At 47.9% G+C, this 21,854-nt stretch overlaps 1 protein-coding gene across 7 annotated transcripts in view; it reads left to right on the top strand.

Moving 5' to 3' along the window:
- The window catches only part of CDK5RAP2 (CDK5 regulatory subunit associated protein 2), a 167,414-nt gene that overhangs the window by 83,991 nt on the left and 61,569 nt on the right, over positions 1-21,854 (top strand). For all 7 annotated transcript variants that reach the window (XM_032478313.1, XM_032478314.1, XM_032478309.1 and 4 more), the window contains exons 15-20: positions 2,313-2,410; positions 7,378-7,508; positions 9,318-9,427; positions 11,605-11,733; positions 17,896-17,991; positions 19,898-20,082. In XM_032478313.1, coding sequence (XP_032334204.1) covers positions 2,313-2,410; positions 7,378-7,508; positions 9,318-9,427; positions 11,605-11,733; positions 17,896-17,991; positions 19,898-20,082 — 749 coding nt within the window. The remainder of the gene's footprint in view (positions 1-2,312; positions 2,411-7,377; positions 7,509-9,317; positions 9,428-11,604; positions 11,734-17,895; positions 17,992-19,897; positions 20,083-21,854) is intronic.

The following is a 21,854-nucleotide window of genomic DNA, read 5'->3' as shown; positions in this document are numbered from 1 at the left end:
GGAGCTTAGTGGAAATAGAGATGAAACTCCCACCCACCCCGTTCATATTTGAATTTTCATCAGGGTAAGGACCCCTGTCCTAGGTGGTTATCTGAGAAAGCCTGAGTCCTTGTGAAACCCAAGGGCCGCTTGCAGCCCCAGTCTCTGCACTAACTGAGTGTATTTCCAGCATCAGGGAGCATCTAGTCGGTGCCAGGCACCATGCCAGGTGTTCTGCACATGTTCACTTATTTATTTTACCATTTTCTTCATGAAAAGAAACTTACGGGCAAGTTCCAAGAATAAAGGATTTTACTTGTCCTGAGCCACCTGAGAGTAAGCTGCCCACGTGAAGCTGTGTACTTGAGTGTGTGTCTCCTGCAAGCAGAGACACTCCCCTGTATAACACAGCACAGCCATCACCTCCAGGGAGGCAGCAGGGACCCATCACTGCCACCGAATCCTCAGACTCATTCGCATCTCACCAGTTGTCCCATGACGCCCTCCGTAGCAGAAGGATCAGTTCAGGACGCATGTTGCGCTTAATAGTCTTTAGTCTTTCCTGGACTTTCATGGCCCTGATGCTCCTGAAGCGTCCAGGCCAGTCATATTGTCAAGCATCCTTCAGGTGAGTCTGTCTGGTGCTTCTTGGTGACTGGATTCAGGCGAGGCATCTTTGGCAGAAGCATCCCAGGGTCCAGGTCGTGTTCTCATCATGTCCTGTCTGATGGCACTCGGCTTAGATCTGTCCCATTACCGGCCATGCTGACTTGGATAGCTTTATGAAGGTGGTGTCTGCCTGGTGTCTCGACTATACAGTTCCTCCTTTTCCTTTGTAATTAATAAGTATTTGGGGGAAGGTATTTTGAGTCTATGTAAATACTCTGATCTTCAAACTTTCACCCATTGGTTTTAGCATCCTTTTATGTTTTTGGTTGAATTATTTATTACCATGGTGGTTAGCAAATGGTGATTCTTCTAATTCCATTATTCATTCTACATTTATTAGTTGTTCTGCTGTAAAGAAAGGCCCACTCTTCTTCCCATCTGTCCGTGTGGACTCAGGAATTTCTGTGGTACTCAGTAGGTTATAATCTGTTACTATCATTATTTATTTTGATGCTCAAATTGTCCCAGATTTGGCCTTTTCAAACCGGCTCCCGTATCCTCTTGACCGTGTTCCTTTATTTAAGCACTTCCTTATTTTCTGGCATGACAAAATGCTGTAGACCTGGATGGTTTTTGATTTTCCATTCCCTAATACTGGAATTAGCCATTCCCCCCGGGATCCTTGGTTCCTTACAATACGCAATTCATCTGTTCTGTAACAAAATGAGGTGGTGGCTATTCACCATTTTACAGGTAGAAATACGAAGGCTCTAGTAAGTACCTTCCCGAGGTCCCCAAACTGGGAAGTGACAGAGCCAAAATTTGAACCATGAAAAATCCTTCACATCTGTGATTGCTCATTCACAAAGCTACACCCACACCCTGTAAATGAGGAGCCCGAACCTCACAGAGGGTGTTAAGCTGGTTAGTGGAGGTCACACAGCTAGTGAGTGGCAGAGATCCACCTAAGATCTCTTTAGCGTCACTCTGTTCAGGGTGCCTTTAGAGCGTGACTCACTTAACCCCTTCTGTTTTAATGTAAGTCCCTTGTCCCTAATACTTGTCAGGTTTTGGTTTATAGGTTTCCTTTCTTTGGAGCAAGAACAAGTGTGGGAGGGCATTCTTTGTAGTGTCGCGAAAACCATGACCAGCAGTCCTGATGGGTGGCAGTTTCAAATCAGTTAATGATGGTGATGGGGCTTTTTTGGGAGAATTTTTTTAAATTGAAGTATAGTTGATTTACAACGTTGTGTTAGTTTCAGATGTACAGCAAAGTGATTTCAATTTATATGTATGTGTATGTGTACACATATATATACTTGTTCAGATTCTTTCCTGCTGTGGGTTATTATAAGATATTGGATGTAGTTCCCTATGCTACACAGTAGGTCTTTGTTCTTTATCTCTTTTATGTATAGTGGTGTGTATCTGCTAATCCCGAACACCTGACTTATCCCTCCTCCCACCAGTTGTCATTGTTTTATAGCGGCCTGTTTAGTGTTGGGAGCACGGTGCACAGCTTTCTGCTGAGCTGACGATGGACAGTCATCCTCTACTCCCCCTGCAGGTGGTGCTCTCTGACTGTGGCCTGATCGGAGCCTGGCACAGGGGACCACCTTCGTTTGGATTTGTAAATCAGAACTATCCATGTAGGTTTGCATAACGTAAGGATGTGCTATTTAAAAATTCTTCTCTTAATGTCAGATGCCCATTGTCCTTTCCAGGAAAAGCAACAATTAGGCTATGAAGAGCTGATTCAGGTCTTGAAGAAAGAGCGAGACATCTATACACACCTGGTAAAATCTCTGCAGGACTCAGACAGGTAAGGGTCTCCGTGTGGACATCACACACGTACGTGCACACACATATTTTGAATAAATGCTGGTAGTTTCTGAGGCAGCAAATCCCTCCCACTTTGCCCTGGAAGCTTAAAGTGCTTGGATGGTGATTGCCTTATTTAAATCAGATATATTCATTTTCTAGCAAGAATTGTCTAATTTTTGGTAACAAGCGTAGGATAAAAATACTGTAATAGTAATCACTCAGATTTTAATGATGCTTTTTTATAGATTTAGAAAGCACCTCTCTGTGTATTATCTCATATTACCCTCACGGCTGTTCTGTGAGCTAAGTGATACTATCATCTGTTTTCCATAAGGTCGTGGAAACTCGGAGAAGGTAAGTGACTTGTCCAAAGTCACACAGGCAGTGAGTGACAGCACTCAAACCTGTCTCTCGGTCGTGGAGTGACTTGTGTCTTTACAGAACTGCTGAGATGACGTGGGGCCAGTGAGTGTAATAGGAAAGCTGATAATGGGCTAGTGGTCTTGCTCAGGCCCCCGCTCTGTGTCCACAGCACTGATTTCTCCCAGGGAAATGCCGTCTCTCTACACACTGGGATGGCTACAGGTGAATGGCCATGATGTCTGGGGTTCATTTCAAAACTACACAGATGAGGAGGAAGTGGGCAGGGACACGGATGGAACAAGACTGGCCGTGGCTCCCTGGTTCTCAGGGCTGGGGTCAGGGGGGTGGGCTGGAGAGGGGCTCATTATATTCATTTGTCTTCATTTGTATATGCCTCAAATTTTCCATAATAAAAAGTTAAGAAAATCCACCACTCTGCACTCCTCTTCTGCCCTTCACTCCAGCGGTACTGGAGCCCTCACTGTTCCCTGAGCTGTGTATTTCCTGCCTCTGCCTTTGGATGAGTGTCCACATCCTGCTTTGCCTCCCACTAGTCCTTGAGAATTCTTCTTGAGGGTCCCCTTGTCAGGGGGCCCACACTAGTCCCCAGGGCGATTGTCACCCCCCCCCCCCATTCTTCTGCCCTCACCATTTCCCTTACCTCCCTTTGTTACTTGTCTGGTGTGGCCTGGACCGTGGGTGCCCCCAGAGCAGGGCTCTGTCTTGCTGCCTGCACTTCCCAGTGCCTGTCACCAGGGCTGGTAAGGAGCAGGCACTCGGGAAATGTTCAGGGGATGGAAGTCCCCCACAGCCCCCCCAATACTTTCTAAGTTATGAGATAGTTTTCAGGTTTTTAAAATCTGAAATGAGTTTTAAGAAAATTAAAACATGCTGATGAACTTCCGGGAGCGGCATCGCTCACGAAAGTGGGCTTTTTCAAGAAGCCTCTGCTGCTTGTCATCTTTACTCAGGGGAGGGGCTGAGTAGTGCTGGGAAACTCAAAGGCGGAGCGGGGGTGAAGTGGGGTTAATTGTGCAGCTTCTCGGGACGGGAGCCCTGTTTGACTCTGGGCACCGGGAGGCCCTGTGGGCTGATGGCGCCGCGGTCCAGCCTTCTCAGCGTCATGGAGGGCGGCTCTGCGTTTCACAGGCTCTTCCTTAATGAAGAAAAATGTGGACGGGACCAAGGCAGGTCAGGGCCATGACTAACAGGGATGCTTAAAAGGTTTCCTGTTCATTTTCAGAGTGGAAGTACATTTAGGGTGAGACAGGCCTGGGTCCCGATCGCAGCTCTGCTGTTCAGCAGCTCTGAGCTCCTGGGTCAGTCCCCTTTCACCCTGAGCCTCCGTGTGCGTGTCTGTGCAGTTGAGGTTGGCCTGCTGCCGACCTAGCCGCCCCTCTGCCTGTTTACCTGCCTCCCCACCTGCCTCACAGGGTGTTAAAACAAGATGACAATGTGTAAAGTCCTAATTCTGCCTGGCACATAGTAAGCACTCAATAAACCATAACACTTACTAAGACTAAGAACAATGTGAAAAGCTTCCATATGCCTCAATATCATAAACTCAGCTTGTAGAGGGTTTTGAGTCCTCAGACCTTGCCATTTCCGGGGGGCAGAAGTGTGGGCTGAGGCAGGTGGAGCCCCCCAGGGTTACTCCAGCACTGCCCACTCTTTGGAGACTGGCGGTAACAGGTGACTGACTCAGGAGACATAGGACGTCCTTGTAACTAGAGTTGGAAAAGGAGGGCAGGGAGGAAGGGAAGTGGCCGTGGGCATCTCTGTGCCTGGTCCTTTCCCCTTACTGTCATTCCTCACAGCGACTCTTCAGCCCTGTATCACAGGAGTGGGAATCCGCTCTCGGAGATGTTAGGAGTATTACCCAAGCTTCTGCAGTTAGGCATTCTCAGCGCTCAGAGCTCCCTGGCTCCTGAGCCCAGGCCCTACTGAGACACCTCTCATCTTGAGGACTAGGGCAGTTCTACTTGCCTGTGACTCAGACTGTCTGAGCCTCGGCATTCCTGTGCTTTGGGGCTAGATGATTTTTCTGTCGTGAGGGGCTGTCTCGTACATTGTGGGATGTTCAACCACATCTCTGGCTTTTACCACTCCCTGGCATAGCACCCGCCCCTGCCCCAGGTGTGACAACCAACTGAATCTCTAGAGATGCCCAGCGCCTCCTGGGGGAACTTAAATCATCTCCAGATGAAAGTCAGTGATGTGACTCACGAGTATCAGAAAGTCTGGCTTAGAAATATCTTTTGTTGGGAGATGTTAGGAAGGAAGGGATGTTTGTTGAGCTTCTTGTATGTTGTCGGGCACTGTGCTAAGCTCCTTCCCTTGTAACATCTCATTTAATTCTCAGAACAACCTTGAAGGGCAGGCATTATCCCCTTCTTCCGGATGAGAGTAGCAGGGCTGGGGCAGTTCAGCCGCCTGCCCGAGGTCCTGGGGCGCTGTTGGAGCCGAGATCCTCCGACTCCTCCCCCACGACACTCGGGAGGGAGGAGGGTGCAGGGCTGTCATCTCTTTCTGAGCCAAGCCCCTTTTGTTCCACCGACTCCTCACACCTTGCAGAGATCCTGGAGTTGGGGAAACATAAATGACAGACACAGGAACAGCAGCTGTGTACTTTTCACCCTGTCAGAAGATGGAAGAGAGAGTGAAGCCATCAGCTTACCCCAGCCATAATCGCGGGAGCTTCGCTGAAACAATCTCCTTTTTCCCCCCTGGTTAAATGTGTCTCCAGCACGACCGCATCCAAGCGAGTGCTGTGCTGTGACACCTCGGTAAGGTTTTCCATCAGCCTTACAAATTGATCATTATGATTGTCTTGAAATGGAACGAGGTACAAGTTTCTGGGAGGGCCCTTTCCATTGCAGGAAGGCTGCTTCACAATGAACCATCTTCAAAGCAGCGAGCATAGAAGATTAGACATAATGGTTTATTTTCCTTCCAATATATGTTGATTTTTGTCTGTAGCTTGATGGTTGGAGCCAGAAGGAATCTCTGAAGGGAAAGTGGGGCTTGAGTCTGAGGCACACATTTCTTAGAGCGATAGCTCCTAACCGTTTGGGGGTTGTGGACCCCCTTTGAACAATCTGATGAAAACTTATGGGTCTGTCCCTAAAAAAGTCCACATATTCATAAATTTTTAAAGACAGTTTCAGAGTGTTGATGGACCCTCCCAGGGGATAATATAGGCCAGATGCTGGACAGAGTGGTCCATTTCTTTGGTATTCTAAAGAGGAAGCTTTCTGATTTGTTTATGCTTTTTGGTCATCTCAAAAAAACAGTTCATATACTTTGACCCAGTAATTGCACTGCTGGGACTCCGTGTTAAGAAACTAACCTGAGTGTGAAACAAAGCTTCAGGCACAGAGATTTTCAGTGGAATGTTATTTATGTTATTCCAGTGTGGGCTGGAGTCTCTGTTCCTCTGAGAGCTGGGTGTAGTTGATTCAGATCCCTGCCATGTGCACGTCAGGAGTCCGGAGCCCTGCTTGTGGATCTGCTCTGCCCAGTTCAGTAGCCACTAGCCATGTGACCAGACAAATTTACAGGAAAAAAATGAAGCATTCAGTTTGTCAGTCTGTTAGCCACATTTCAAATGCTCTGTAAGCCCATTCAGCTAGTGGGTATCGTATTCAACAGCACAGATACGGAACAGTTCCATCACTGGACACAGGTCTGTTGGACAGTATTCCCCAGATTAATGCAGATTCTGGGAGGTGTGCCTTTTCACGGCCTCTGAGTTCTGGGTTACTGGTTTCATGCAAGCTTTCTGTACAGGTCAACACCGTGTTACATGGTCACTGACCCAGATGTGAAACTCAACACCCCCACCCCTCAGATAAAAGCCCATTCTACTGTGCATTTGTGAGTGGCTAGCCCAGCACTTAAGAGTTCTTTTCTTGGCCCCTAAATTGGTCCTTCTCTCCCTCCCGTGATTGATTCTCTCTCTCCTCCCTGTCTTTTTTTCTTGTCCCTCCTGCCCCTCGCCCTTACCTCCAGTGCCACGTCTTTTAAGGGTGACACAAGCAGATGCTTTCCTTGTCACCTTCTCTTCTGTGGAGAGCCGTCCTTCCATACCCAAGCCCATGCAAGGCCTTGTTCCAGAGAAGCATTCTGGGGAATTAAATTATTTCCACCTAGCTACGTCTGTAGCAAAAACTTGGAAATGACCCAAATGTCCACTAATAGGGGATGAATTAAAGTAAATGGCGGGACAGTCACTCGATTATATATTATATAGTCATTAAAGCTGATGTTTGCTAATGATTTCCAAAAACATAGGGAAATATTTAAGTGAGGAACTCACCATTCATTATCATGTGTCCAGTATTATTTCAGCCTCGTAAAAATACTCAGGCAAAAAGACTGGGAGGAAATACAGTCTGCTGTGTGTTCATTGGGAGCGGGGTCACAGTAATTTTTGCTCTTCTAGTCCTTTTATATTTTAAAATTTTCTAGAAACAAAGATTTTATTCTTACAATCAGAAAACCCCCACAAATGACATAAAATGCAGACGCAGGCTCTCTGGGCTTGGTATCTTAAAGCACAAGTAGGTCTGCTTTAAAATTCTGGTGTCTTGTTTCACCAAGTGTCAACAGCCTGCAGGCTGAGTTGAACAACATCTTGGTCCTGCGGAAGCGGCTGCAGCGGGACGTGCTGGCCTGTCGGCATCTGCGCAAGGCCCTGGAGGAGCAGCTCAGCGAAATCCGGCGGCGGGAAGGTAACACGCGCTCTTGGATGCGCTTCCCGTTGGGGCTTCCACTTGGAGGGCCTCGGCTGAGCCCTAAGAGAGTCCTAACGCTTCAGGAGGAGGGGCCCCCACTGGAGCTCAGCCGGAGATCCTTCTTCATGGTGCCGGTATAGACGCCGGCCCTCCTGGTCTGCGTCCGTCTGGCTTGGGTAGAAGGGCCGAGCGCGGTGTATGACTTGTGCGGGGGGGGTCCGCCGCAGCCTGGCCTCCTGGCCGCCCCTGCGCTGTTCTGCCATCATTTGATACTTCACCTCCAGGTAGATTCGGGCCCTTGCGTCCCCCATTCTCTGGTTTAACAGCCCTCATGGCACAAAACGAGGCGCCCTCAGCAGAGCCCGGCTGCGCAGACAGACACATGGGGGTGAGACTGCTGTTTCTTGCTGTAGCGGGGCTTGTCCCGTTGTCACCACCGCGAGTGGGTTCAGTTGGGGAGGGTCCCATGATGTGCACATTGCTCTGCTCGGGACAGCAGCCTTTTTTATTTTATTTATTTTATTTTAAATTTATTATTTTTTACTGAGGTATATTCAGTTTACAAAGTTGTGTCAATTTCTGGTGTACAGCACAATGCTTCAGTCATACATGAATAGACATATAGTCATTTTCATATTCTTTTTCACCGTAAGCTACTACAAGATATTGACTATATTTCCCTGTGCTATACAGTGTAAACTTGTTTATTTTATATATGCCAGCCCAGTATCTGCAAATCTCAAACCCCCAGTTTATCCCTTCCCATCCCCCCTCCCGTCTGGCAACCACAAGTCTGTGTTCTATGTCTGTGAGTCTGTTCTGTTTTATATGTAAGTTCATTTGAGGGCAGCAGTCTTTGACCTTTCCCTCGTTAGAACCCAAGCCCCTCAGTCTTTCTGGGTTGGTCTCTTCTTCCCCGTCTCTAGCCTGGTGCTGTCGCATATGCTAAAACTTAATCATAGCTGTGGTAGGTTTGATATTTTTTGAGCACCTGCTGTGTACGAGACACTTAACTTCTCGTCTCTGATCCTGACAGTCATCCCATTGGGTAGAGTGTTGACTTTCACATTACAGATGAAGACACTGAGGCTTGGCCATGGGGGTGAGGGTTGATTTAGCCAGATTGGAGTCAGGACGTCTTTGACGCCCAGCTCTGAGCAGTACGTTAAGTGTGTCAGCTCTTCCCCGCACGTGTGCAGTGTGGTCTGCTTGTGGATGGGCCTCACGGGGTCAGGGGCTCGGCCCTTCTCTGCGCCTCTGCTCCCTGCTAGAACGTGACCTCTGCTGTAGAGGACCTGGACCCTTCCCGGGTGACCAAAGGCTCCCTTCTTTTACATCTAGCAGGCAGTTTCTGCTCGCTCCCATGGAGGGCTCTGGGGCCAATAAAAATAGATCAGGCACTTTTGATTTCCCTTGAGTTCTACCCTTGAGGGTCACAGCTAATTTTCCTGCGTTCTCACCTAAGCAGAATCACTCCCTCATTGAAACTGATACCATCGTTCACTTGTGCCACTCAGAATGGTCTCCAGATACAACACTCGATATGCAAATTATAATTCAGAGTTGGCCGCAGCGAATGCCTGCAGCCCATGGTGAAACCAGACACTGTGATCTCAGCCTGTAGAGAAAGGGGGAAATTACTTTTGCTCCAAAGGTGGTGCATTCAACCCCCCATGTGTCCTTGCACCCCGATCCAGCCTCCCCACCCAGTTCAGACTGCCTTAGGTGCACTGCACTGGGGCTGGGCTCTGGAGGATCTATTTCTGATGATCTTTTTCTCCTTCTCCCCACTTTTTTTTTGTGCAGAAGAACCGTTTTCATTTTATAGCGATCAAACATCATATCTGAGTATTTGCCTTGAAGAGCACAACCGGTTTCAAGTGGAACATTTTTCTCAAGAAGAACTTAAGAAGAAGGTACTGACCTGTTAACTCTCAGTGCTCTGTTGGGTATTTGTTGCCTCACAGGCTTCTGATCAGAGGTGTAAGATTCTGAAAGCCCCTCTTGCCTTCTCTCTTCCCTCCCTGCCTGTCTCTGTTCCTTCTCTTCCGTGACGTGACGTGGTGTGCCCTCCCAATCCCTGCTACCCTCCTTTCCAGGCTCCTGCACCCAGCAAGGCTCCGTCTCCTCTAGGAAGCGCTCCCTGTCCCCCCAGAGAGGGAGCCACCTTTCACGCGGGTCATTCTCCTCTCTTCTTGTGTACCTAATTGCGTTGATGTTTTTCTCAGACCGATTTGTGATTTTCTGGCTATTCTGTATCTCCAGTAGGCTGTGAACATCGTATAGTGAGTGAGTGTATCTTATTTATTTTTGATTTCCCACTACCTGGCACACATAGTGGGAGTTAATAGATGCTTTTTGAAAGAAGAAAGGTTCAGGTTTGATCAATAAATCTTCAAGACTGTAAAGGTTTTTCAATCTGTTGATCATTGGTGTGGTTTAGAGGGTTTAATATTTCAAGGTTCTAAGAGCCATTGGTAAGAATAGGAAGTGTGAGCTCAGAGGACACTGATTTATCATAAAATTATCATCCCTGTATGACAGATTCAGTTTCTGTCTTGGAATAATTCACATTCTGGTGAACAGGCATGGCAGTATGGGTTACAAGGGTGGCTGTAATAGGCAGATGTGCAAGGTTCAGGGGTAGCAGAGAAGGAGAGTTAACTGTCGAGGGGCTGGCAGGTACTCGCTTGGTCAGAGGAAGCTTCTCAACAGAAATGAGGCCTGAATTGGGTTTTGGAGGATGAATAGGAGTTTGTATAGTTGGAAGGCTGTCTCAGCAGAGAGAGAGAGAAAAAAAAATGTAAGGTACAGAAGACATAGAAAGGAGAACAATGGAAATTTCGGCATTTCAAAGGAGTGGAGCAAGGAGCATTGAGGCATCTGTCAGGTTTTTGGTTTTTTTTAATGGAGGTACTGGGGATTGAACCCAGGACCTCGTGCATGCTAAGCATGTGCCCTACCACTGAGCTATACCTGCACTGTCAGTTTTTGAAGGAGAGAAAGACAGATGATAGTAGCTGCTGCTTGTACCTATGGTGGCTGTGTTAAGGGCAGGAACTAGTTCACTTGGTTGGCACTTAGCGAATGTTTACAGAATCAAAATGTTTAGTTCTTCCCACTGTAACCTCCTTGATGGCTGGGTCCAGTTTGTGTAGGTGTTTTGGTGCAGTGGACACCTGTGTGCGGTGAGAGTGAGCTTTCCCACTTTGTTTGAGGGGCTAATGGTGACCCCGTTAGGACATGTTTGGAAAATTAGTGGCCACTGGGGTTTGAAGCTTGCAGGGATCCAATGTGATGTTCAGTTGCTTAAGTACCTGGCCCAGCAAGACCTGTGCCTGAAGGAGGAGCACTGGATGCGGAGTCTCAGCTCCGGGCTTGGCTCTGCCCCTGTGGGGGCAGCTGCCCTTTCCCACGTGACCAGGTGCTTGACTGTTTTTATGTGTCATTTAATTCTTCAGGCACCCCAGCTGGGGGACCTCGGGTGGGGAACTTCTTTGCATCTTGGGCTTCACACTGTAAAATGGGGAGAATCTCACAAGCCTGTCCACCTCCTTAGGGTTTTTATAAGGAGTGACTGACTCAAGCTTGTGGGAGTATTTTAGGAGCTGAAACTCACTTTGTAATTGAAGACTGTTGTTACTACTGACGTTGCTGGAGAGGCAGAGAAAGAGAAGGTAAATGCTGTAAGATGAGGCTCTGGTGCAGTCTGAGAAATTTCTGTCTCGAGAGCTCTTCCTCCAGATTCTCAAGTACAAGGCAGAGATGATGCTGGCTGTCATTGACGGAGCGCTTCACCGGGGCCGGAGGCTCTGGTGCTGTGTGACCACGGTCGTTGTCAGTTCTCTCCGTGACCCATTCTGCAGATGCGGGAATGGAGGCTTGGATGAGGCAGCTTGCCTGGGGGCCCTGTGCCTTCCAGTGGTGGCTCTGGGGTTAGAGAGCAGAAACGCTAGTGGTGGCCTGAAGACTGGAATCAGGCCGCCTGATTCTCCAGGCCTGGGATGCTGGGGAGATTGCTCGGTAGGCCCTGGCCCTGGGAGGCGGAAGTGGGCCCCTGGGCAGCCAGCCCTCTCTGTCTGCTGTCCCCTAGGTCGGCGAGCTTATCCAGCTGGTGAAGGAGCTGCATGCGGACAACCAGCACCTGAAGAAAACCATTTTTGATCTCTCCTGCGCGGGCTTCCCGAGAGATGGCAGGTCTGAGTCAGTAGGTCAAATGGAGGTGAGAAGAACCATCTTGTTGTGTGCCAGTCACAGAAAGTAACGGCCCCTGGCATTTCTCAGGGCCGCCCCTGCCCTGGTCTCTGCTGCAATCCTCTTTGCTGTGGATGGGGTCCGGGGGCGCTCTTAGGTCAGCAGGTCTGCCCACAGGCGTCCTTGAGTTCGGGTCATGTCTACGTGGACACGCTCAATGTTTTGTGATGCTTTGGGCCCCGGCGCTGGGTTCCGTGCTGCAGACAGCGCATCCGGATGATCGCTGTGGTGCCTTAGGGGTCTGGAGAGTTGCCAGGTCACCCAGATAACTTGGGTAGTGTAGATGCAACCTTGATGGACCGTTACCATGGAAAACAAACGAGCAGACACGCTTTTTCATGTACTTTTTGTGTTAACCCTCTGAACTCTGCCTCTTCTCACTCCCATTGCATCTGACTCCTGGGTTTGACCGAATGTGTGTTGTTTCTTCCCCCACGTGCCCAGGGACCCTTGCACTCTGCCATGTACGGAGGACATGACAGGGAGGAAGCCATCAGTGTCCTGGGAGCCCACAGGTCTGGCTTCTGGACTCTGGGAGTTTTCAGCTGGTGGCATCTGAAAGCCTGAAAGGGCCACAGAAAGTTAAATCATGGTGTCTGCACTGAAGAGTGTGCGATTCCTGGGCTTGCGGGCCCACTGAGGGTTATGGGGCCTGTCCTGTTAGCCCACCCTGGGGAAAGAGGAGGCTCTCTGCTCATCTTTGTGACGAGCCGTCTCCGATTTTCTCTGTTCTTCTTGGCCCGTGCCGCACAGGAGGAGGGCCCTGACGTTGTGACAGTGAGGAGGGGCTGGCCGTCCCTTCCCTTGAGCTCCTGCTTGGTCTGACCTCTGCCTAGGGGGCCTTGCTCCGGGCCTGTGTTACGCTGGTTAGTTTCAGGAGACTGGTACTGTTCTCAGCACAAAATGCTGAGGGCCTTCTGCATTCGGATGCCCTGAATCTTCCTGGTTGGGGTTGGCGTGCTGGGTAGTTGGAGGTCTCCTTGGGACATCATTTCTGGGGAAAGATTTGTCAGCCTTAAGCTGTCTCCTCCCACCTTCCAAGTGGGAAACACCCAAAGGTATTTATACTGCGCTCTGGCCATCTGCACTCGTGGAGAGGAAACGTTATTGTTCTTAGTCTCCAGGGCTCCGGATAATTTTGAAAACCAAGAGTATCTGCAGTCCGTTTAGGGAGAAATGGGTCTCTTGGTTTGTTTTCTCCGAGGTGGCATTTTTAATAGGCAGCTCATTCTTTTCTTCGCTGGAGTCGCACATGGCGAGTGTGCTTGTTCATTTGCCCTTTGAAAAAAATCCGTGAAGTGTCCCATTATGTCCTTTGGAGAACAGAGGGTTTTTCCTCTTCCCTGAGATCGCTCTGAGTTACTCTGAGGTCTCAACACCAGCTGGTTCAGACTTGGTCATTTATCACATTGCACTTCAGTTTGAGGGCCCTATGAAGAGCCGTGTCCTTTGTAGCACGGACCCCCATCTTCCTCCAGAATGGGATGGGAAGATTCTCACGGGAAGGATGGTGCTCCCCTAGTAATCTGGAGCAGAGGGAGGGGAGATTGTTAGTAGCGAGGGTGGGACGGCAGCGAGGGGAGGCTGCCTGCCGTTCCCCGGGAGCGCGTGCGGCTCTCCCAGTGGGAGATGCTCACGTGGTCCACAGCCTTCTCTGAGCAGCAGGGCTCTCCAAGCCGGGGCTGGCCCCACTCCCACTCTCCAGGAGCCCACACGTCAGAAGAGGGAAAAAAAAAAGACAGCAAGTGTATTTTGTATTTTTAAGATTCAGTATTTTTTCCTCCAATTTTAATTGGTCCACACCCTTTCCTAAAACTTGGAAAATATAGAACTGACCTCTGATCTTGTCACTTTAAAACACTCAGTTAATTAACATCTTAGACTCTTTCCTTTGCTATTTGTGTACGTGAACATAAACATTAGCGCACATACAGTCACATACAGTCCTGGCTCCTGTTTCTTTCTGGTGGCCAGTATATTGTAACATCCTGTTGCATCTTAGGAACGCCTCGAGTTTAACTAACTGCCTCGCTTTTCCAGGGATTCACTATTTTAAATGATGTGATGAGTGTCTTTGGATACAAATCATTTTCTGGGTTTAGGCTCTTTTTCTCTTAGACTGTATTGATGAGCAATTACTAGGTCAAAAGTACAGATACAGACATATATATATATATATATATATATACACATACATAATGGGCATCTAATTTATTTTCAAGTCCCCCCTTCCTCTGTAACTTTTAATTTGACCAAGGCTGTAAAGAGTAGGAGGCCCTTGATACAGTTTGTCAGGTGTGACTTCAAAATGATGGCCCTGGGACGGACTCCCTCCCGCTGGGCACTCAGTGCTTACTCCCTGCATGCGGGCAGTTCACTGAGAAGCCAGCCAACCAACCAAAAGGCCAAGAACAGACATCCTTTTGTTTTAAAGTGCATCAAAAAAAAAATCTCTAATGAGGTTGCTGCTATGTCCTTATGTTTACTTACTGGTTATAATTCATGTATTATAGAAAGATGTGGTTGAGAATTGACGTCCAGGAGTGGCTTGAGCAGACTGCAGTCAGGGTGGTGAGCATTGCAGACCATGAGCTGTGTGACACATGCTGCTGTCCCGTCCCCTGAGGGACAGGAAACATGTGCAAGCACTCAGACAGGGCTGGTTGCTGTCATTATTTACTTCTGTTGTCATTTTTAGGAACGGTTAGAAACCAATGATTTTTTTCTTTCTGGCATGGAGAGGAAACATAGATTTAAGGGGCATAATTTAATTCAACTCAAATATGTGGAGAGCTGTCATTTGGAATAAGAAATAGACCCTGTGTGACTTTAGAGGACAGAAACGGTACTCAGAAGTAGGAGGCGCTTGTTAAATTCTGTTATTAGTAACAGAATACAATTTGGTTTGTCAGAAGCAGATTTAATTTCATTAAAAGGAGGAGGCTTCTCACAGTTTAGCTTCATAAGTTGTTATGAGTTTTGCCTGATTTATAAACCCTTGGCACCAAGCCTGGCATGTGGTAGACACTCAGTATGTAAAACACAGCGATTCTAATTGTATTTTTTTAGTAAGTTAGTGGCAGAGTTGGAACTACAATCTTCTTCTGACTCTGTTCCAGTGTTGTTTTAACAGCGCCAAAGGGCAGTGCTTCCAAAGGTTAGTGTGCGTGTGAATTTTCTGGGGATCTTGTTAAAACAAAGATTGTGGTTCAGTGAGCCTGGCGTGGGGCCTGGGAGCCTGCATTTCTAACAAGCTTCTGTTGCTCTGAACAACACACTTGGAGTAGCAAGGCCAGAGGTCATCCTTTTGGTTCCAACTCTCAGTTTGAAAAAAAAAACAACTTTATTCATTTATTTGTTTTCTTAGCAGTGTTTCATTGAGCACTGGGCATTGCTGTTAAAACTGAACCCAGACCCGGTCCCTGCCCCAGGGAGTACGAGACGCTGAGAAGCAGAGCGTGGTGAGGGCTGAGGTGGAGTGAGTGTGGGCGTGGGGACAGGCTTGTGACCTGGGCAGTTTCAGCGGTGAGGGGGACAGTGGCCACATGCAGAGGACAGAGGAGCCGCAAGGATGGGGAAGTGAGGAAGAGCTGGTGGGCACCTAGGGGCGTGAGGGGCCCTGCTCCACGTGGTGCTGGCGCTGGACCGAGCCCACCTGCAGGGACGCCCAGGGCTTTCCAGACTCTTGTTCTAAGTCTTTGGAAACTGATAAGTCACATAGGGCGTGAGGGACATTTCTCTGTGTCCACAACATTTAATTTTGTAACCATTGCTGGCGGTTGAGAGTTTACTTTTCATTTTGACCGTGTCAGCGGAGGTAAAGAGAAATGAAAGCTAATTTTTATTTCAGTGTATTGATACTGGCGTGGTTGTGGTTCTGCAAATGAGGAATAACTTTGATGCTTTTGCTGTTTCAGCTTGCAATGACATGGGTTAACAATACCTTGCTCGGCTAAACTTCAGGGAGACCCTCCTCTGATCCACAGGGTTGGGGAGGAGTGCCTTTTGGCCTCCTCCCTCTTGCCAAGAGGGTCCGATCTCCTGCATTAGAAGGCCTTTGGGGACCTTTCATGAGCAGTTTCTGGAAAGTGTTGGCAGCCAAAGCCACGTCCCCAAAGGTGAGGACAGAGAGTTCTTTTAAGAAGCTTGGAGAGAGGCAGAGAGCACCCAGTAGCCAGAGTTGTTGGTGAATCAGGGGGAAAAACATAATTTTACTTTTTCTAAGATGAGAGAGGCTTTTCCCAGGATTTTATTATGAAAAAAATTTCAAACATAGCAAAGTGAAAAGAACTTCGCAGTGGACACCCGCATACTCACCCCCTGGATTCTACCGTTAGCATTTCCCACCATCATCACCACATCTTATCTTTTTGATAAATCATAATGTACATTACAAACATCAGTACACTGCCCCCTAAATACTTAAACATGTATATCTTTACCTTCAACATATGTTTATAGTTATTTTTCCTTTTAAAGTTAAGCTTACATATAATGAAGTATAAAGATAGAAATTGTAAGTTTACATTTGCTAAGTTTTATAAGTAGTATGTCCCTGTGTAACCGGAACTTCTGTCAAGATCTCATGTCCCTTCTAGTCAATTTCTACCCCCACCCCAGCCGCTTTACTTTTGCCTGTACTAGACCGTCACATAAATGGGACCACAGTGTGCCTTCTCTTCCGTGCAAAGCTACTTTCACTCAGCACGTTCTATTAGGTTCATCCATGCTGTTGTGTGAATCAACTGTTTGCTCCTTTTTATTGCTAGATAGTATTCCGTGGTACAGGTATATTGCAGTTTCTTTATTCGTCCTGCTGTTGATATGCATTTGGATTGTTTCAGTTTTTGGATATGATAAAAGCTGATGTGAACATTCATGTACAAGTCTTTACGTGGACATGCATTTTCATTTCTCTTGATGAATACCTGGGAGTGAGAGCTGATGGGTCAGTTCATCAGTTCTGCTTCATCCTGATGAGGATGGTTAGGTTAAGTGTGTTCTGATCCTGCGACGTTTTCTATAAAATAATGACTTTCTGAAGTCAGTTCATGGTTTTTTTTTTTTTTTTTTTCCAAAACAAGTGTTTCCTCTAGAAGGGCGATCAGAAAAGTTTAAGTTGGGCTGGGAAAATTATGGGATAATTGACTAACTGTAGGAATTCATAAAATCGAAGGATAGAGACAGAACCTTAGAAACGTCCAAGGTACAGCCTGCCTACCAGGTGGTCGGGCTTGTGGTTTTAACGCTTTGGCGCAGAGCTTCATTGGTGAGATGAGGTTTGGTTGAGCTTTGGAAGCAGCCTTGACTGATTGCCTCCCTGGGTGTGGCTACCTTTCTTTCCTCTCATTTTTTCATGTGGTTAATCAGGGTATCTTATGACTAGAATTTTCGCTCTTCCAGAGAGCTGGGATCTGGCCCTGTTGAGAACACTGTACTGTCCATTCTGTAGAAGACAGACTGCAGAAGCTTTGGGATTTACACTTCTTTAAAGCATCACAGATTTATGCAATCTTTATAAATAACCAGCCTTGATTTTCAAACCCATAAAGTTATCTTCAAGCAAGTTTGATTCTCTGCTCGTTAGCGATGAGGATCTTTCGTCAGCAGAGTGACGGTGTGGCTGGGACTGTCCATGTCAGATGCCTGACCGTCCCTGTGCTAAATAGGAGAAGCGATGCATAGTCGGACACACCATAAATTGCATTTACCTCTTTCTCGCTATGTGATATTTTCAATTCCATCAATAGCTGTTTTCCAAAATCTTGTTACTTTTACATAATCTGAAAGTGAATTTAGCGGGATGGCAGCGGCACAACAGACAGCGCATTCGATTTCCAGCAGCTCAAGGATGGCCGAGTGAGGGCAGGGGAGATGGCTTTAGCTCTTTCTCGCGGAATTTGTCCTTCAGTTTTGCCTGATCTCAGGCAGCCGTGTGTGATTTGCCAGAACCAGCGACTCTGACTTTGGCTGATTTGTATTTCAGGGCTTTGGCATTTGTCTCTGCCCCTTTTTTGGTTTGTTTTTTGTGTTTGCATTTTTTAAAAAAGACATCACCAACTTATTCATACACACTCACGCTGCACACATTTTTGGGTTGCATTTTCACACCATTCCATGCTCCGTGTAGCTTCTGGCTAGCAAGGAAGACGAGGACTCAAGCAGACTCGGAGAGGATGTTGAGGATCATTTCCTGAGTGACCAGCATCCGGAGCAGAGTAACAAGGTAGGAATGTGTCAGTTAAGACCTTATTCCATCCTCCCCTCTCTGTGCCCAGGCCGGTCTTCCAGGCTGGAACGAGTCCTGTGGGTTTCCTGTCCCTTCTGCCTATGTGTGCGCCTGCTGTGTGCCTGAGGAGAGCAGACAGGAGATCTCTGCGTTTTCTGAAGTTGCAGATGGGGTGGTAGAGCCTGTCATGAAGCCGGAGAACAAACGTAGCGTTGCAAAGACAAGCGAGACTGTCATAGGAGAATAGTAGGCATTGGATGCTGTGCCTGGGCAGGTCTTCCAAGCTCTAATCTGACCCATTCATTTTAGGCGTTGGAAACTGAGGCTTCGGAGGGGATGATGGTTTATTTAGGGCTCAGGGTAAGTCAGTGACAGAGTAGGGCCCAGAGCCCTTGTCTCTGGACTGTTGTGAGCTCCCAGATCATTCTGTTGTGACATAAGGAGCCACCGATGGAACCAAACTTTCCTTCCCGGTGTCTCTCCACAGTGTTCTGATCTGAAACCCAGCTTACTATCCTCTGGGCGGGGTTGAGAATCTGACCCTGTTTACCTAGAAGGCTTCTCCGGTCACATGGATACTGCACATTAGGAACCAATGTTCTCCAAGGCTGAAAGGACCCTAAAGACGGATGTGGCGGGAGATGGGAGGCTGCAGATTTGGCATTCGTGGCTTTCAAGTTGTTCAAGCTTGAGGAGTCATGAATGGGAGACCATCAAAATGTAGAGCATTTTGGAGAGCAAAGCGATTAAAAGTAGGGGCTTTGGAATCAGATAGATCTGATTTTGAGTTTTGGTCACTATCTCTGTGACCTTGGTTAACCCTTGTTTAACCTCTAAGCCCGAGTTTCCCCATCGATGAGGGTAGTAATACCTCCTTGTTAGAACTGTTGTGTTATTTAAATAGAAGGTAGGTACTGAGTGCTTAGTAAACGGTGGCAATTGCTCTTTTTGTTATTATATTCTAGACTTTTCCCTCTGTGGAGGTTGCTTATTTAGATGGATTTAATAACTAGATTGGTGGCAAACAAGACCCTATAAATAACAGCTCGTTTGTGTGGGTCTCGTCTTCCATTTAAAAATCTTAATCATTGTACAAACGTGGAGAGAGGGGTGTGTTGGCCAGTGTGTATATCACCGGCAGTAATGCAGTCAAGAGGAGTTATTTATAGACTGGTAGGAGAAACTCACAGCTCTGGAAAGGGGGAGAAAGAATGCTAATTGCGGCGCCTCAAGACATGCCCAGCGCAGGCTTTAACTAGACGTTTCCTTGGTACCACTCTTCTGGGACCCTCAGTGACCCAAGAAGGTGGATCTGTAAATAACATCTCTGTGGGAATTAGGAACTCTCCACTGTCCTGATGAGACAAATCAAAGTCACATTAATTAGGATGTGTCTGGAAAGAGGTTGGTTCTCTGATACATAATGAGGAAGGTGCATTGCAAGAAGTCTGTAATAAATGTCCAATGCATTGTTAATGCTTTAACAATTAACCATGTTCTGTACCCTCCTTAGAAAGACTTCACAAGAAGGAGGCCGTGGGTTGGGGGACACAGCTGTAGGGGTTAAGACGCTGTGCCATGAGCTTAAGTGGGTCAGCCATCTCATTCCGTCATCCTAGCCTCCTTCAAGGCGGTGTTACTATCCCATTTATAGATGAGGAAACCGAGGATGAGGAGAAGTGACGTAGGCATCTCTGTGTCCTCGCCAGAGCATCTTCCTGCCGGACAGTGAGCATGTGTGGACCGTGTGCCTGTGTCCCCTCCCTCCCTCTCCCCTTGCAGTTTCTCTCCGGTTGACTTGCACTCACCCATCACTCTCTGTCTCCACCCTTTCTCTCTCCTCCACATGACCTTCTTCCCCTCCTCTGTAGTCCATGATCTGACCACATACTTCGATTTGCAGATTACGGAGGACTATTCCCGAGGGGGCTGCAAAAATGGATATTTAAGACACCCAGATTCCAATATTTTGGACTACGACGGAGCCCCCAAATCTGGCTGCCCCGGAGACCAGAGCCTAGAAGGCGAGCTCGTGAGCCTGCTTGGCCCGCTCTTCAGCGAGAAGGCCACGTGGTTGCTGGAATCCAGGTAGATGTGGGGCCCAGGCCCTGCCTTGGCTCTGGAGTTTGAGGGGAGGCCAGCCTCGCTTTGCTGAATGGATTTGGATGAGGTGCTGGGCAGTTTACCTGAGAGAGCACCTGAAGCGGCTTGGGAGGAACCTGGCCAGTCGTGCCATCAAGTGATTGGCTGCAGGCCGGTGGCCGTGAGGGGACTTCATTCAGTGGAGCCTCGTGCAGGCCCCTCGTAGAGAGGAGAAAGCTGTCCCTCAGAATCAGTCCGGGGAGCCCCGGGAAGGGCTGCCCGGCTGTCAGAGGAGAGGAGTCTCTGCCAGTTTCCACAGCAGTAGAAGCCACCAGTGTGGTCCCGACTCTGCTGCTTTATGTTGTGCTTGAACTGAAATTCCCTTCTCCTTACACCTGCCGGGAGGAGTCATTCCCGTGTGAGGAGACACTACAGGGTGTTTTTCTTAAAAAGGAGAAATATTCCGTACATTGGTATTTTTCAAATGAGTCCTTTCAGGGCCAGTTGCCCTTCTTTCCCATTCTGTCCCGTCCACCATCGCGGCCGCTGTGGACCTGGGAGCCAGAGGGAAACGTGCCCCCGTCTCCCAGGGCCCCCGTCTCTCTGACCGCTTCTTGGGGTTGCCGTGAGGAGCGAGGATGAATGATGTTCGAGGGACGTGGCGGGCATGAGGCGTGTGTTCAGTGAGAGCTGTGGTTCTCCTCCAGCGCAGGTGCAGAAATGGAGCCGGTGTCGCTGCCCAGGGCTCTTGGCTCGAGCGGGAACCTAGCCGTCCTCGGGTCCTTGGTGGGCTCAGCCTCGGAGACAGTTCTTCAGCTGGAAAAGGATGGAGATGTTCTGTTTCTGTGAGCTTGGGGAGGCTACCCTTCCCAGCCCCTGACATCTGTTTACACTTTTCGGGTGTGAGGCCTCTTAGGGGAGCTGCCCAGTGGCCATTCTGGTACATCATCCCAGGGAGTTAGGCGACCTGAATCCACACTTGTAAACTGGAGGGCTACCTCCACATCAGGGGCCCGTAGGTTATGTCAGAGTGAACAGATGTGACTTGCTGTCTCTGTGGGCCACCTCGGAGGGCCCTAGGTGCTATGAGCTGGGGAAAGTACAGTGGACTGTTGTGGGAGTGCAGTGACTTGGGGTCTGTGTGCTCCCTCCCAGCAGACAGGAGCCCCAGATCACCGTTGTCACGCGAGCACCTGGGCTCAGAGTGTCCAGTCTTTCAGTAGAAATTTGTATTGAGATCTTTTAATTCTCCTGGTTTATCAAGGATTTGAAGTCTTTAGTTTTTAAAATTTCATATTCTTGGAACATCATGGATACATTATGTTCATTTTTTCAAAATGAGAAGAGACTTTTTCAAGCTGTCCTTTGTAACTAGTTATAGGATTATTTTAATGTTATTTTTAAATTTAAGCAATTAAGTAAAACTTTTTTAAATTAGGAAAGAGAAACTGGACTTTTTTTTTTTTTTTTGATAGGTTCAGCCTGTCACTGATAATATCATCAAAGGGTATAAGTCCTGTTTTTGCAGCATTATTTCCAAAAGGCTGAATCATTTCCAATTTTACCAAGTAAGCTTTGAGAGCAAACTTTACTAAAAAAATTATTAAAACTTAAAAAATAAAAACCTTTTGATTAAAAAAAATTTGGACTTCATTACATTTTTAAAGAAAATGCTTTGTGGGCCAACCCTCTGCAGACAAGCTTATGACACCTGCTGTTTGTTTGGTTGCTTGCTCCTTGTAGGTGCCTGGAGTCGTGGCTCTAAGGGCTGTCCTAAA

Source organism: Camelus ferus, chromosome 4 (genome assembly GCF_009834535.1).
Source record: "Camelus ferus isolate YT-003-E chromosome 4, BCGSAC_Cfer_1.0, whole genome shotgun sequence".
Taxonomy (NCBI): Eukaryota; Metazoa; Chordata; class Mammalia; order Artiodactyla; family Camelidae; genus Camelus; species Camelus ferus.
Note: the sequence above shows the minus strand (reverse complement) of the source record. Positions and strands in the feature narration are given on the sequence as shown.